This window comes from Colobus angolensis, unplaced genomic scaffold (genome assembly GCF_000951035.1).
Source record: "Colobus angolensis palliatus isolate OR3802 unplaced genomic scaffold, Cang.pa_1.0 Scaffold61, whole genome shotgun sequence".
Classification (NCBI taxonomy): Eukaryota; Metazoa; Chordata; class Mammalia; order Primates; family Cercopithecidae; genus Colobus; species Colobus angolensis.
This window is the reverse complement of record NW_012119710.1, coordinates 6112365-6128731: the sequence shown is the minus strand read 5'-3', so window position 1 is coordinate 6128731 and position 16367 is coordinate 6112365. Positions and strand designations below refer to the sequence as shown.

At 51.7% G+C, this 16367-nt stretch overlaps 1 protein-coding gene across 1 annotated transcript in view; it reads right to left on the bottom strand.

Annotated features, from left to right (window-relative positions):
• P2RX3 (purinergic receptor P2X, ligand gated ion channel, 3) overlaps nt 1–14141 on the bottom strand; it is a 32332-nt gene extending 18191 nt beyond the window's left edge. Inside the window, exons 1-8 of the mRNA XM_011963399.1 lie at nt 13838–14141; nt 5829–5964; nt 5322–5393; nt 5026–5083; nt 4239–4332; nt 3798–3875; nt 2598–2739; nt 1581–1717 (exon numbers count right to left, since the gene is read on the bottom strand). Coding sequence (XP_011818789.1) covers nt 1581–1717; nt 2598–2739; nt 3798–3875; nt 4239–4332; nt 5026–5083; nt 5322–5393; nt 5829–5964; nt 13838–13956 — 836 coding nt within the window. The 5' untranslated portion in view covers nt 13957–14141. The remainder of the gene's footprint in view (nt 1–1580; nt 1718–2597; nt 2740–3797; nt 3876–4238; nt 4333–5025; nt 5084–5321; nt 5394–5828; nt 5965–13837) is intronic.
• Nucleotides 14142–16367: the final 2226 nt, after the last annotated feature.

The window sequence follows — 16367 nt, the reverse complement described above, 5'->3', positions numbered from 1 at the left end:
CACCATACAAATATCCTTTGTATTGATCTCAGTGTGATATACCAACTGAATAAATATGCCAATTTCTGCCAGTGAGCCGAACTGTATTTTTAACCTACTTTAAAATATGTGTTGTTTCCTATGGTTTTTTTAAAGTTTGGAGTTGATTATGAAAGTACTTTCAATTTTTAAAGATTCTTCTTTCCAGAGAATATACATGTATATTTTAAACTATTAAATATAAAGCTTAATGGGGTGGGCAATTATTTTTTAACGTATAAATTAACATTTTAAAAAGGTGAAATGATTATTTTTGGCTTATGTATGCCATTGTATCAGAGAATACCACCTCAACAAAGGAAATTTGAGTAACAATTATTTGAATATATTCCAATGTATATTCTTACGTTCAAATGTAACTGAAATATATTCTTATGTATTTTTCCCCCTGGTCACAGCCTATTTAGTCTATTTAAGCTGTTTAGTGTATAATGTTGTGTACTTGAACAGGGCCCGGCCAGAAACTTCAGGATCTTCAAAAATTGGGGGGAATCTACAATGTATACATATATCAAAACATCACATTGTATCCCATATATATACACAATTGTTATTTATCAATTAAAAAGAAAATAAAACTTTTAATAAGTAGTGTTGACCTTGTAGTCTACACTTTGAGAACTGCTAACCTAAGATAACTGAGTACAGCCCTTAGCATGTTGTAGACAATTGGTACATGTTTAATGGATTAATCGATAAATGAATGATTCAGAAAAAAAGTAAGAGAGAAACAAAACAGAAAGCTGAAGCTTTTCACACATTGGTTAATTGAATCCTGAAGATCACAGCGGTACTATCACCATTTCAGAGATGGGGAAATTAGGATGGGAGAAGACCAATGGCTTGTTCAAGCGCTTTCAGTTGCTTCCAAACAGTTTATTCTCTGATTCCTCTCTCCCTTTCTTCAAAATGGAGAAACAAAACAAAACAAAACCTGAAAAGATCCCTGAAGTCTCAAAGCCATTGGGATGATATTTAAAGACTGGTCTGAGTTCTTGTTTGCAGAGGCACTGAAGAAGAGCCAATGACAATTATAATTTGCTACTGGTGACACGTTTGTGGACAGAAACGCAAAAGTACCATGTTGTAAAATGTAAAATGATACCAAGTTATCACCCTTACTTTGTAGAACGAGAAACCTTAGAAAATTCAGGCCCAGGGCAGGGAACACGCCTATCTGGAAGTCACTTAAGCACGTTACAGTTTCAGGCCAGCGTTAGGAACAGGCAAGGGATCGCAGAATCCCAGCATTTCAAGAGACCTTGGCCGTCTCTTCTAACTACTGACCTGCAGCAGGAATCCTTGGCGTGGTCCCCTCCAGTGATAAGGAGACACTGTCTCCCAGGGAACCCAGCTAGATCCTAATGGCTGTTACAGAGTCCTTCCTGATTTGAAATGAAACCTGAGGTGGGACTTGGGGCGGGGGGGTGGGTGGATGGATGTGGGATCTTGTCTCCCCCATAAACATTGCTGCTTGAAATAAAGTTCTTTAGAACAGCCCGCACCTTCTTCTCCTGACGTCCCAGGAGATAGGGGATTACCTGAAGTTGTAGCCTGGGGACACGCTGCTCTTCTCAGAAACGCTGTCGAGCCTGGTGAAGGAGTATTTGGGGATGCACTGGTCCCAGGCCTTGTCCAAGTCGCACACCCAGCCAATCTTAATGCCCAGAACTCCTCCCTGAAGAAAGGGGCCGGGTATGAGTTTTCCTCTCGCCCTCCGACTGCCTGCGCTGGGCCAGGGTGGGCGTGGGGTGGAAGTCGTGATAAATGATTTCCTCCCATCCTCCAGGTGGGAGACGAGGCAGGGAGAAAGGAAAGTGATGTGTCACATGCTGCTCAGTAAAGAAGTGCTGTGGTGGCCGGGCGCGGTAGCTCAGGCCTGGAATCCCAGCACTTTGGGACGCCGAGGAGGGCGGATCACGAGGTCAGGAGATCGAGACCATCCTGGCTAACACGGTGAAACCCCGTCTCTACTAAAAATACCAAAAATTAGTCGGGCGAGGTGGCGGGCGCCTGCAGTCCCAGCTACTTGGGAGGCTGAGGCAGGAGAATGGCGTGAACCCGGGAGGCGGAGCTTGCAGTGAGCCGAGATCGTGCCACTGCACTCCAGCCTGGGCGACAGAGCGAGACTCCGAGACTCCGTCTCAAAAAAAAAAGGCTGTGGCTCGGCTGCGGACGCTGGAACCTCTGAGTCCTATTTTTGGGATCTTCAGTCCTTTAGCTATAACACAGGAGAAAGTGGCCACAGGTCTACTTTCCCGTCGTTTAGGGATTACCACAGATCTAAGGCCTTTCCCTGAGGTGAAGTGTGAAGATAGGAGTGGGAAACTGAGGCTTGAGGAAGGTGGGCTCAGCGGGAGCGGGGGCGGCCAAGACAGCTCTGCGTGGGGAGAGGAGAAAGGATTCAGGCACAAAGCCAGTGGCAGGCCCGAGATGCTTCCACCAGGTGGCGCTGTCTCGCGGCGGCTCCTGGCTAGTGCCGGCCAAAGGGCCCTGACATCTGGGAAAGGGCTGAAGTTGGGGAGTTTGGGGTCGCGGAAGAATGGCTAGGTCCTCACCGTGCGCGCCAGTTTGGCAAAATCCTGCCCCGCAAACTTGACCACGTCCCCTACCCGCAAGATGGGGCAGAAAGGGTCCTTGTCCGGGTGGAAGCGGCAGGTCTTCATGTCCCTGGCTGTCAGGTTGGGAAGGAGGTTTCCCCTGGGGAGGAGCGGAGAGAGAGGTCGGCCCAGGGTTCATGGGAAGATCTTCTTATGCAATCTCCCCGCCCCCGCCCCCCGCCTTCCGGAGCCTCAGGGCCCTCCACGCCTAGCGGGGATCTGAGCCCTCATCCTTTATCTGGACCTCACCATCTCCCTCCCCTCTTTCCTTTCCCTGGATCTTTCTGCTGCCCCATCACCCCCTTCCCTGTATCAGGGTGATGTACATCGGTGACTAATCTCCAGTTGCCAGGCTGGGAGTTCAGGGGGGCAGGAATCATTCCTGGTTACTTTGTGCATTTTTTTTTTTTTGAGATGGAGTCTGTTGCCCAGGCTGGAGTGCAGTGGCGTAATCTAGGCTCACTGCAACCTCCGCCTCCCACGTTCAAGCGATTATCTTGCCTCAGTCTCCCAAGTAGCTGGGATTACAGGCGTGCGCCACCGTGCCTGGCTAATTTTTTTTTTGTATTTTCAATAGAGACGAGGTTTCACCATGTTGGCCAGGCTGGTCTCAAACTCCTGACCTTGTGATCCACCAATCTCGGCCTCCCAAAGTGCAGGGATCACAGGCGTTTACTGCGCCTGGCCTAGTGCACTTCTGTAGTGCCTGGCATTGCCCTCTGCACATGGCCAATGCCCACCGAGTAGCTGTGGAATTAATGAGTCAATGAAGGGGGACTGAACTGACTAAGAGAAAAGGGATATCCACACATGGGCTAGATGTGGGGAAAAAGAAATGGGACGAGACCGAAAGGGTTTCAACCGTTGAAGGCATCCTCGACCCAGGACTGGGCCTAAGTTGTCCCTCTCCTGCCCCAAGCAAAACTCCCATTTGGATCTGAGCCCCAAGGCAGGGAGGCTGGCAGAGAAACTGACCCCAAAGTTCACCTGATCCTCAGTGGCCAAGGCCCGCTGGGAGATTGGGAATGGAAGCCCCGGGAGATGGGTCAGTGGAAGTGGGAAGAACTGTGGCGAGGGGGCATCTCCACTTCCCTGAAAACAAGGTGGCAGGGCTGGGGGCGCCTGCATCTTGGCTTTAGAGAAGAAGTGGGGACTCACTTCTCAAAGTTGAAGAGGGGGAAACGGATGCTGTTCTTGATGAAAATAGTGAAGTTCTCAGCTTCCATCATGATAGGCCTGTGGGTAAGCACAGGAGGCCTTAGCTTTCCAGGAGGAAGAGGGGAATATGAAGGCTTTCACCCCTGGGCGACCTTTCCTGGTGGATGCCTCCAAAGGGAGAGCTCTTATAGATAAAGGGCACCTTGAGAGCGGGCTATAGGAAGGGATTGTCTGTGCCTGAGGGTCAGAGCGGGAGAAGGAGGCAGGTGAGTGGGCTGGGGAAGATGATACCCTGGGCCTGAGTCCACCCCCCACACCAGGAAGGGACAATACTGGGGAGAGTCACAGACTCTCCTCAAGTTCAGAGATGCACAGCTCCCTCATGGGCAAAGGGGAGCTGAGGTGGGGGCCTGTCTCCTTCCATCTGTCTTGGAGCCTTACGTTTCCACCGTGTCCACCTCCGTGGGGCACCAGCCCTGGATCTCACAGGTCCGGAGCACAGAGCTGTAGTTCACGCAGCGGCCAGTGAGGATCCCTAAAGTGGAAGCCACAGCTGCTGGGTGGCTACCTGCTCTTTGCTCCTCTCCCTTCCCTTCCTCCCCCGTCCCTTCCTTCCCCCCATCAGGGACCCTGGCAAGTGGGGGGAAAGAATGGGCAGGGAAAAGGGAGCTGACTTCTTTCCTGCTTCTTCTCCTGAGCCCCAGACCCAGACAAAAGGAGGTGACAGCCTTCCTTTCATGCGCTCCCAGGCTCAGCAACCCTGAGGATCCCTCTTCTTCTTGCTCTTCCTTCCTTGCTTCTGAGTCTGTGCTGCAGCTCTTCCTTCTGTCTGGAATGCACTTTTTGAAGTCCCTTCTATCCTGCCAAATCCTATTCATCTTCAGGGACCTTCCCAAATGTCACCACCTCAAGGAAGCCTTTTGGTACCACCCACCCAGAAGCACTCTCTCCCCTGCCCCCAGGCTCCACAGTCCTTTGTACCTCCTGGACAACACATGCCACTTCAAGCACCCCTGTCTGTCACCACCATCCTAGACTAGCAACTCCTCTGGGCAAGGGCCATGCCAACCTTATAGCACCTGCTCAGTGTGGCACCCAGGGAGCATCTGTAAATGCCAGCAGAATGACATGGAACAGGCTGGTTCCCACTCCCTCTCCAACTACGGGCTGTCCCCCATGGGTCCTGCTAACACTTGGGATTGTGGGGTGGGGAAGGGGCTGGACTCACCTGGGAAGCGCTCAGGCCCGCACTGGCTATCTGATACACAGCGGTATTTCTCCTCACTCTGTGGGCAGACAGGTCACAGGTTGGTGAAGGACCCTGTTCTGGCCTGGTGAGCCCCTCAGCTCCCATGACCTCCCCACAGCCAGCAGCCTCAGGAGGGTGGAGGTCCCGGGTCCCATCTGCAAGGCCAGACTTAGGGCCTCTGCTTATGCTCCACCCCTCCCTGCCACCAGTCCTACTCCCACCAACATTTTCAGCCTCAACCTGCTTCACCCAACCTCTCCGTCTCCTCCCCTCACCTCTGGGCAGAATCCTTGCATCTGGTTTTCAGTAACAATCATCTTGGTGATGATGACAAAGACCGAGGTGCCCTTGGGAGGAGAAGAAGGGAGAGAAAAACACGTAACAGCCCCAGTCTGGGAGACAGGGACTATCACTGATATCCCCTCTCTGCAGATGAGGAAAGCGAGGCTTGTGTTTAGGGACTTGACCAAGGTCACAGGGCTAGTAAGGGGCAGAGCTGGCTCTTTGCAACCACCCACATGGCCGCCTTCCCCCGTGTGTGTTGTCCTTGCTTGCACTACACATTGTGGCAGAGCCTGGAGAGGAACCCAGCTTTCCTGGTGCCTAGCACCGCAGGCCCAAGCTCCTGCACAGCTCTCAGCTGCTGGGTGAGAGGTCCTCTGGATCAGTGACATCATGGATTCTGCTTTGGGAATCCCACTGGCGCTCTTTGCTCTGCTTTCTCCCCTCCAAGCTGCCCAGTGCCTGGGCATCCGCATGCCTCTCTGGGTAGGGGACCATACCTGAGGTGGCGTCACATAATCAGACACATCCATGACTCTGTTGGCGTAGAGTCCGAAGCCCTTCACCTTGGTTACCACCGAGGACTCAATGGCTGTGTCCCGTACCTGGTATGCCTTCTCGTGCAAGAAAACCCACCTGGGGCAGGAGAGCATAAATGAAGAGAAAGCGAGGAGTCTACAGACCCAGCAGACAGAACTGGGAGAGCTCACCTTCCTGCCAACACTTGGCCATGCCTGGCAGGGTGTGTGGATGGTTCCTTCTGGAGGCGTGAGACCTAGAGTGAGCCCTTGGTTGACTTAGAATAGCGTTTCTCCACCTTTGGTCCCATTACCGCCCCTCAGGTGCCTTTCTAGACATTTCCCCCGCAGTGGTCCCCCCTCCATGAAACTTTGATATCACAGATATCTGTTTATGTACTGTATGCAAATTTGTGCTTTATGCATAAAAAGAGTGAGAACCAATTTTCACCTCCTTGGGGGCCATATGGCCCCATTGAGAATGCCTGGCTCAAAGTCATTCCATGCTGCTGATGGGGGCCACTTCTCTGGCAGGCACCCAGGAGACAGGAGGACAGAGGATCCCGGACCTCTGCTCCCGTGCGTTCCAGCCTTCGCCCATGGCTATACCCTAAGTGCCCAACACAAAGTAGCTCAGTAAACAAATCAATGAAGGTCCTTGGGAGCTGGGTGCTTGGAAGAATCCATCTGCCCAGGTGTCAGATGAGAACGGAGAAGGAAGCAGGGGCAGCGGCTGAGCTTTCACCTGGCGGATAAAGGAGTTGGGTAGAAGGTGGGAGGCTGGGGGAGGAGGAAGGGGAGACGCTTCTGATCTTATTCCTTGGATTGTGCTGCCACCCAGTGGTCATTTACCTGTACTGGTTCCTTCCTGCAGCTTTAAGTCATTATGGGACCACGTGGATGAGGCCTTCCCTTCTTCCTTCCCTACCTTCCTTCTCAGACTTTCCCTGCCTTCAGCAGGTAGGGCCTGCAGATACTTGCTGTCAACTCGTGCCTCTGCTTTCCTATAAAGTGCCTGCCTTTCCATTTGAAATCGCCAATCACAGCCCTCAAGGCTGAAGTCCCGGCTCAGCCTCACTTAATCCCACACTTCCAGCCTTTGGCAAGATTGCGTTTGTTCCTGATAGCACACTGGGAGGTACATGCTGCCACCGTCCCCATTTGACAGATGAGAAAACCTCATCAAACACGTTTAGAAAATGCCATGCAGCCCTCCTCCCTCCCTGAGAAACATACAATGTAAACAAACAAATACATCTGTTACATTTTGTTAACCTCAATGTCTCCCAATCTTATTTGACCACAGAAGCCAGTCTTGGAGAAATACTGGTGACCTCTCGTGCAACTGAGGAGCACACTTTTGGAAATGCTGGGTCAGGGCATTTTCTGCATCTAACCAGGGTGGCACGAGGTTGGAAAACCACACCAGACGAAGGTGAGTGGAAGGAAGTTGAGACTGTGTAGCCCAGAGAAGACAAAGCTGTAGGAGTTAGAGGCTGGGAAGCTGCAGAGGCAGCAGCTGGGCTGACCTGAGGATTCCATGAGGAGGTGGGTGAGGACTTCAGTGCCAGAACCGGCTGCTGCGGGAAGTCACCCCATGTGTGCCACACGTCTGGGAAGACTCCAGGACAGCGTGATGCTCACCTGGCAGGTGTGCTGAGAGGAGGCCCCTTCCTCAGGTGGAGGTTGGACTGAATGATCTCTGGGGTCACCTACTGTTGGGCCATGCAAAGAGCAGCAGCTCCCAGAACGTACCGGGGGTCCCAGTCACTTGTAGTTTGGACACCACAATCCTATTTACTGCAAACACCAGTGGGTATTTGCAAGTGGCTCTTTGTTCAGTTTTCAGTGAGAGGGTTTGGTATTATCTCCATCATGGGGCTTCCTTTGCTCACTTGAATCTTTTTTTTTCTTTTTATTCTAATTTAAGTTTACATTTTTGATAAATAAGTACTATTTATTATTATGATTTGAGTCAGAGTGTCACTCTATTACCCAGGCACTGGCGTGATCTCGGCTCACTGCAACCTCTGCCTCCCGAGCTCAAGCGATTCTCATGCCTCAGCCTCCTGAGTAGCTGGGAATACAGGCATGCACCACCACGCCTGGCTAACTTTTTTGTGTTTAGTAGAGATGGGGTTTTTCCATGTTGGCCAGGCTGGTCTCAAGCTCCTGGCCTCAAGTGATCTGCCTGCCTTAGCCTCCCAAAGTGCTGGGATTACAGGCATGAGCCACCATGCCCAGCCCTATTTATTATTGATAATAACTGTATGTATTCACGGGGCACAGTGTGAGTGTTTTGATATGCCTGTACCTTGTGGAATGATCATGTCATGCTAGTGATCATATCTACTACCTCACATAGTTATCATTTTTTTGGTAGTATTACTGGCTTGAATTCTGAATGATTTCTTGAGCAGGAGAAAAAAGGTGTAGTCACAGCACTGGCAAATGGCTTCAAACGCGTTACCTGTTTTCCTATTGCTGCTTTATAGCAGGCGGGCGGCATCCTGATTAACGCACCACTTAGAGTGACTTGCATGCTTGTAAAATGCTCTCATGAACACCGCCTTTGACGGGGCTTTGTGGTGCTGCTTTATCTCCCAGCACTTTTCTTTTCTTCTTTTTTTGGAAGGGGACGGGTTTCATTCAGATTTCCCAAGGAAGTAAGCCTCACGGAGAAATCCCATCTGCCAAATTACGTACTAGCAGAAGAGAAGGGAGCCTCCCTGTCACAGGAAACCCAAATGTGCATTATTAGCTCACCGCCTGGGGCCCTGCAGAGTGAAGGGAGTGAGGTCTGGGGCCCAGGCTCTCTGCTTCCAGCTAAGATGGCTGCTGGCCGCAGCTGTACATTCGCAGAGTGCAAACTGTGGTCTCAACGCACCCTTCTGGAACCGAGCCTCAACGTGCCTAGCCACAGAATAGACACATTTCTCCGTGTCAACCTCAGGAAATGGTTTTCTGAGGCCCCTGCCCTGCATCCTTAAAGTCCAGGAACATTTGGAGATGCAGAGTTCAGATTACTATTATATAAGCAGTGCGGCACTCGCACTGGATCTTTCACTACGTTCTTACTGAGACAGCTTTGTTATTACCTCCAGGTCATGAATGAGGAAACTGAGGCTCAGAGCGGGTGCTAAGCTGACCAGGATTACACAGCTGGCATGTCGGCTCTAACCAGACAACCTGCTCCAGACCACTCACAGCCCCTTCACTCGAAGGTCTCTAGCTGTGTCCCAGCCCAAGGCCAGGCCATGCTGGCCCCCTGAACCGGACCCTGTGCTTTTCCTACCAGCTCCTGCTCCATCACCAGTGAAAGCATCTCCTGGCTTAGGAAAGTCTCAGGAGGAAAGGGCTGAGGACTCCAAGGAACAATCAACCAATCTCCTACCTCCTCCTCCTCCTCCTTCAAGGCTCCTTCTTGTGCCCTGTGGGGCGGAGAGGCCGCATTGGGATTCTCTCTTTGACTTAAATAACAAGTGGAAGAACTTCAGTGGCCTCGCGGGGCCTGAGGATGTCGTCAAGGCGGCTAGAAAGAAGGGGATGCTTCATTTCCAGAACAGAGGGCCTGAGCCTGTCTCTGGAGGCCAGGGCTCAGGCGCTAGGGCAGGCCTGAGCCTTCAATTCTTGGCATTTACTCTGCTGCTCTATTTTCTTCTCGCGTTCACGGTTTATTATTTATAGAGCGGAAGGCGTGTGGCAGCTCCTTGGCAGGTGGGATGTGCAGGAGAGAGGCCAGAGCCGCGCCCAGCACCCTCCCATCCGCCCCCAGGGAGTCAAGGAGGAGGCTGAGGAGTGGGTGTGAAGAGTGCACGCTGTGTGTGTGGGAGGAGGAGAGGGGTCTCTTAGGAAGGTGTGAGCTGGGCAGAGGGGAAGGGGGAAGGGTGATGGGGGGGTCTTTGCGAAGTAGTCACCGTTGCCATCTATTACTGAGTCACCATCTCTGCAAGGCACTTGACATATGTTACCTCCCTTCCCTATAACTCCCAGGGAGGAGGTATTCCTAAATCCATTTTCCAGATATGGGGACTGAGACTTAGAGATGTAAAATCACTCTTAGGAGGCCCTCTCCTAGCTGGTGTCAGAGCCAGGCTTCTAACCAAGTGCTCTGTATTCCATACTGGGGGAGAGGGCAGGCAGGAATGAGAGTCACTCCTCTCTCTGGACCAGGATGACTGGTCCAGATGGGGCATCCGGCCAGGTATGATGGCTCATGCTGTAATCCCTGCACTTTGGGAGGCCGAGGCAGGTAGATCACTTGAGGTAAGGAGTTCGAGACCAGCCTGGTCAACATGGTGAAACCCCATCTCTACTAAAAATACAAAAAAATCAGGCGTCGTGGCACACGCCTGTAATCCCAGCTACTGGGGAGGCTGAGGCAGGGGAATTGCTTGGACCCAGGAGGTGGAGGTTGCAGAGAGCCAAGATTGCACCACTGCACTCTGGTCTGAGGGACAGAGCAAAGCTCTGTCTCAAAACAAAACAAAACAAAACAAAACAACAACAACAACAACAAAAACAAGATGGGGCAGCCCAACAGATCTTCCTACCATATCTGTCACTTAATTGTGCTGACAAGGTGCCTCACAGTGCTACCTTGGGCTGAGAGGATGGAGTGGAGAGCTGAGAAGGCGGGATTCCAGACCCTTCTCTTTGAACCAGAGCAGCTCCTCGCTTTATGTATTGAACTCCCGCCTAAGATCTGAAGTTGAATAATGAGGCTGAATATTATGAACCAAAGCATGGGGCCATACAGATGGTGAGTTTGTGAACTGGGCCTTGTATGGGGGAGGAACAGAGCAGGCAGGGCAGGGCTGCGACGGGGTCAGAGGCTCCAGCGGCCACCAATGACCCTTCAGCGCAATGGGGCATCAAAGGCCTGGGAAGTCCCTGGACTGCTAGTTTGCAAGGAGGCAGCTTCCTCCAGGAAGGCCCTGGAAATCAACCTCAGGTCAAGCACAGGCTATTGCTTCCAGGGACTCAGATCCCAGGGATTTCTTTCAGCTTCTCAGGTCCCCACAAGATCCAGAATGGGGATGGGCTCTTGGGAAGTCCCACTCCACAGAGGTGAGTGGGGATGACCACCTGGGCCCAGGAAAGATGTGAGAAACCTCAGGTAAGTCCAGGCCTTCCTGTGTGCCCTGGAGTGGGTAAAGGAAAACAGTGATGAAATGGAGTCAACCACAGACAAGCAGCTGAGGCCAGAGGCAGGGGTGAGAGTGTATGTAAGATGACCAGGTGGTGTGTTTCTGAGAAGTTCTCAGAGAAATGATGGGCTCATGTTAGGCAGAGTCTAGGTGGTCGACCTGGTTGGGATGATGGGGAAGAGATTGAAGTATCAGTGAAATATTAACACTAAGGCCTTTAAAATCCCTTCAGATTCAGTTGGGTCCAAGCCACTGTCACCTCTCTTCATAAACCGCCTCTTAGTAGGTTCTCCTGCACCCACTCCTACTCCCTCCACTTCCAGGCGCATCAGCCCGGGTGCTCTTCCCAACTCAGATCTCATCGTGTCCGTCTCTCTCTCTCAAACGCACGTGCGTGCACACACAAAAGCACCCACAGACACATGGGTTAAAATGCTTCCGTGGCTTCTGTTTATTCATCTCCTGTAAAAACAAAAGCTCTCTAAGGGTGTCTGAGGTCCAGCCTCTGTGTGTGTTCCCATCCACCGTCCACCACCCTCACTCACCTCTGCTCCCTCGGCTCCAGCCACAAAGACCTTCTTTTCTTTCCCCTGTTTGCCAGGCTCCTTGCCTTTGCAGAGGTGGGTTTCTCTGCCCTGAACTCTCTTCCTTCCCTCTTTCACCTGGGGTGCTCCTACTCATCCTTCGGGTCTTGGCTAAAATGTCACCTCTCCAGAAAACCTTCCCTTACTCCCTGACCAGGCCAAACACCTTCACAGAAGCGGCTCTCCTATAACTGTTCACCTCCAAGCCACAGTTGACATTTCACATTTGTGGACATCATCAGATGAATGCCCATCTCTTGCCTTCCGCTGTAAGCCCCACGAGGGCAAGGACCCTGTCTGCTTTTGCCCACCATTCTGTCCTCAGTCCACAGTGCATGGCATGCAGAGATGCTGGTATGTTTTTGCTAAATTAATGACGGTGGACTCATGAAGTCACAACGTGCATGGGTTCACACACACGGAGATGGGACTCAGGTCAAGGGACTGGGCTGCAGAGGGCGCTGATGTAACTGGAAGGCAGTGTCTCGTGGGGAGCTGTCAGGCTGGGAGATGGATGGGGTTGGAAATTAAGATGCCAAAGAGCTTCGCATGCTCGCTCCAGCAGGCTGGGCTCCAGCCCTGAGACCTGGAGGATTCGATCTGATCATGATGAGAGAGAGACAAGGGCAGTGGGGGCTGAGAGGGCTGGTCGAGGAGCCCACTCTCTATCCCCCATCAATCTCTGCCTGGAGCCAATGGAGCCAGGCCAGATGGGGAATGTGCTGAGCCAGCTTTTGCACTCACCTGGGCCAACATACCATCTTGTGGCTCTAAACAACCACAGCATTGAATACACACGTGAACACAGAACATTTAAGAACCAACGTTGAGCCAAGCTCTGGAGATGCAGACAGCGAACATTTGCAAACCTCGTATCTCACAGAACCTCAACATTGGAAGGGAACTTCATGGCCATTTAATGCTATTCCAAAGCTTGAATCCCTTTTCTAAAATCTCCCAAAGGAGCACTGGATGGTGCAGCCTTTTTACAATACCTGCCCGCCCACTGAAGCCTACCAGTGCTTGCCCAGCACACAGAGCAAAAAATCACCTAAAAAGTCACATCTAGCCACCTTTCCCTCCACACCCTCACATAAACTTCAACTTTTCAGGCAAGCAGTCTTGCTTGCAGCCACAGTCACACAGGATCCTCCTTTGACCCGCTTGAACTAACTCCTAACAGTCAGTGGCTTGCTGCCTCGAATGCACAGACCCATTGTCTCAAAGAACAGCGTAAGACTGGAGACCTACACCCCAGGAAAGAAAACCTTCGCGGTTTCTGCCTGTATTTCCTGGTGCCCACTAGTGAATGGAAATGACCACAAGAAAGATAGGACCTGCATTCTTCCCCAGCCATTGTCTGCTCCACAGCCCTTTGTGTGTGCGTGCGCGCGTGCCTGTGTGTGTGTGTGTGTGTGTGTGTGTGTGTGTGTAGGTGTGTGCTTCCAGGCGGTGGGGCTGAGAGGGGATGCTTGCACCTTCCTGGCTCTTAAGCAACTGCTAGGATGGGCACAGGGTCAGGGAGAGGTGGGGAACTTATGCTTTTTGACAAAGGGGAGCATTTCTGGATTCCTGGAGAGGAAGCTGCACTGCGTTCAGAAAAGCTCCCTTTCTCCTTGGCCACTCTTCCCTTGGGCCTGTGTTTGCTTCCTCATCAAGGGGCAGTTAGTTCCCTCCTTGTCCTCCCCTTCAAGAGCACAGGGCTTCTCCCTTGCCCTTCTCTCTCTCACCATCTCACCCATCCATGCCAGAAGGAAATTCCTCACTCTGAAATGGGCCCAGTTCTCTCTCTCCCTCCCGGCCATCACCCCCTTGTCTTAGTACCTTCCCTTCCCTATTTCTGTGCTGTCTTGTCTTTTTGAGACCCCGAAGAGCTGACTGAGGGGAATTTGAAGATGTGGGAGGGAGTCTGCCTGTTCTCTGGTTGGAGAGATGAGAGCAGGGAGGGTGGAGATGGAGCTCCTGAGCCCTCCCTCGGTGGAGGGCAGTGCCAGGGCAGGGACCCTACTCCTCCGAGTGTGTGTCTTGAAATCACTCTCAACCCTGGAGGATGAACTGGGACAAGAATTCATCTGGGTGAATTCAGGTCCTAGGCGGGGTGGCGGAGGCCAGTCTTTAGGACTCGCCTCCACAGAAGAAAGTGTTTCCCCGGGAGGGGAGGAGCTCAGGAAGCTGGATGCAGGTTTCCGAGGCGGGAGGGTGAAGACGGGATGCCAGGCAGCCCACCCCCCAGGGACCCGAAGGGCCACAGACTCACCCCACAAAGTAGGAGATGATGAGAAGCTGAACTGCTCGGTTGATGGTCCCGATGGTCCAGCTCTTCACAACCACCGACTTGGTGGTCTCATAGGTGAAGAAGTCGGATATGCAGTTCATACTGAGAGAGTGCTCAGGGCACACTCAGAAGGGGGCCCAGTGGTGGCCTCAGGAGAGGGAGGTCAACAGGACAGGGAGACAGGATCACGACCTGGAGGGGGCAGCTTAGAGGGGTCGGAGGAATGGGGAGCCTGTTCCTTTAAGCCAGGCAACCCTAGTCAGGTTCTCTCTTCTCTTGATACTCTGGCTTCCAAGAGACCAGGGCGGGGGACCCCCTTTTTGTTCGTCTCCACCCCACTCCCCTGTGATGTCACAGCAGGGGTGGGGTCTCCAATCCTGGGCTCCTGATTGCCTGGGATGTAGCTGGCTGGAGCCCTCTGGGACTAATGTTTTATCTGCCCTCTGTCTACTGTTTCTGTTCTGTTCTCTTCTGCAGCATCCTCATCCCAGCTCACCAGCTGCTCACGCTCTCCCTAAAGCCCTTTGCAATTTCCCATCCCCTAGTCACCTAACAGCCTGCCTGAACTGAGGACCCCCTTCATTCCTGAGTGCCAGCCAAATTCCACCCAGTGCTGCAGCCGTCCCCTCCGTTCCTGAGTTGCCCCCAGTGGCATGGGTCAGGGGGAGAGGGTCTCTTGAAAGTTTTTCTGGGTCTTCTGGGGTGTGATGACTAAAGACTCACATATTTCTAACTCCAGTTGGTAATGAGTTTCACTCTACCTGTAGCATAGCAGTTAGCACTCCCTTTTTTTTTTTTTTGTCAGTTTATTTATCAAAATCATTTGTTAGATTATGTTTTCCCGAAAGGTTGGGGCTGGGTCGGTCTTCCTTCCTTCCTTCCTTCCTTCTTTTTCTTTTCTTCCTTCCTTCCTTTTTTTTTCTTTTTCTTTTTCTTTCTTTTTTTTGGCAGAGACTCACTCTGTTGCCCAGACTGGAGTGCAGTGGCGCAATCTCAGCTCACTGCAACCTCTGTCTCCTGGGTTCAAGCAATTCTTGTGCCTCAGCCTCCCAAGTAGCTGGGATTATAGGCACCCACCACCATGTCTGGCTAATTTTTGTATTTTTAATAGAGACGGGGCTTCCACGTTGGCCAGGCTGGTCTTGAACTCCTGACCTCAAGTGATCTGCCTACCTCGGCCTCCCCAAGTGCTGGGATTACAGGTCACTGCAACCTCTGCCTGTTGGTTTCAAACGATCCTCCCACCTCAGCTCCCCAGGTAGCTGGGATTACAGACATGTGCCACCATGCCCAGTTAATTTTTGTATTTTTGGTAGAGAGTGCGCCCATCCAGGGATGTTTTCGTCTTGTTCAAGTTTCCTCAAATCCGAGAAGTGTGCTAAATTAGTAATAGGCCCTCCATATCTATTTATTAAACCCAGTGGAATTTATATTGCTAGATAATGCTGGAATAGCCACTACTCAGAGGTTAAAGCTATGAATTCAGGGGAGAAGGGTGCATTCCTGTTGTCTCTTACCTCAGGATTGAGTTAGCAAGCTGGTGTACTGATTGTCAGGGAAATCTTGAGTTTACATATTCTGTACTAATGTCTTCATGTAGGACACATATCATCAATCATTCTGAACATACAGTCACTGTGATTATGACAGAAGATGTCTGGACTGGTGGTGGTAAGGAGGTCTGGGTCCTAGCCTTGTCGCCAACTCGCTGACACCCTGGGCAACTCACTCCCTTTTGGGTCTCAGTATTCCCATCAGTAAAAGGAGGCTGGGGTAGAAAAACTAAAATATATTTTCCAGGTCTGGTCTCTGATGTTGCAAAAATGCACTCTGGGACTATACGAGGGAGACCTGGCTTCCGCAACCCCAGGATGACGTGGTTTCAAATCATTTCTGGCTCCAAAGTGAATCTGATATCAGGACTTGAACTGGATACGGCCATTTGCCAGCCCCTTGGGGGGACCTATACATTTCGGTTAGGGATGTGAAAATTTGGGGTGTAGACAGTGAACTTGACAGGTCAGCCAGAAAGCAGTGCACCCACGGTGACACCAACACCCGCATTCTCTCCGCAGCCAGTGCGAGAGGTCGTTTCTTCCCGCAACTGTTCAAATACTTTCCTTCGTGTTCCATCGACTCCTTTCCATGACACAGAAACTACTTTGCAGAGAAACGGGCACGCATCATTCCAATACACATCCCCACCCCATCCGTGTACTAATCTAAGTCTGATACAATAAAACTACACAATTTTTCTTCAGTATCTAGTCTCCACTTAAGAAGTGTCTGTAGTTTCTAAAGAGCCCTACACAAATTTTCTAGGCAGATTCCACCCGGGTGAGAGAGACTTCACGGCAACTACTCTTCCCTCAGGTCCTCCAGAGTCGCTCTATGCGACTGTCTCGCAGGCGGGCCGGGCTCGCGTCTCTCTAGCCAGCTCGTCGTCTCTGTGGCCTGTGCACGGCTTCCGGTGGCGGGACGCGGGGCCGCGCACGCGGGAAAAGCTTCCCCG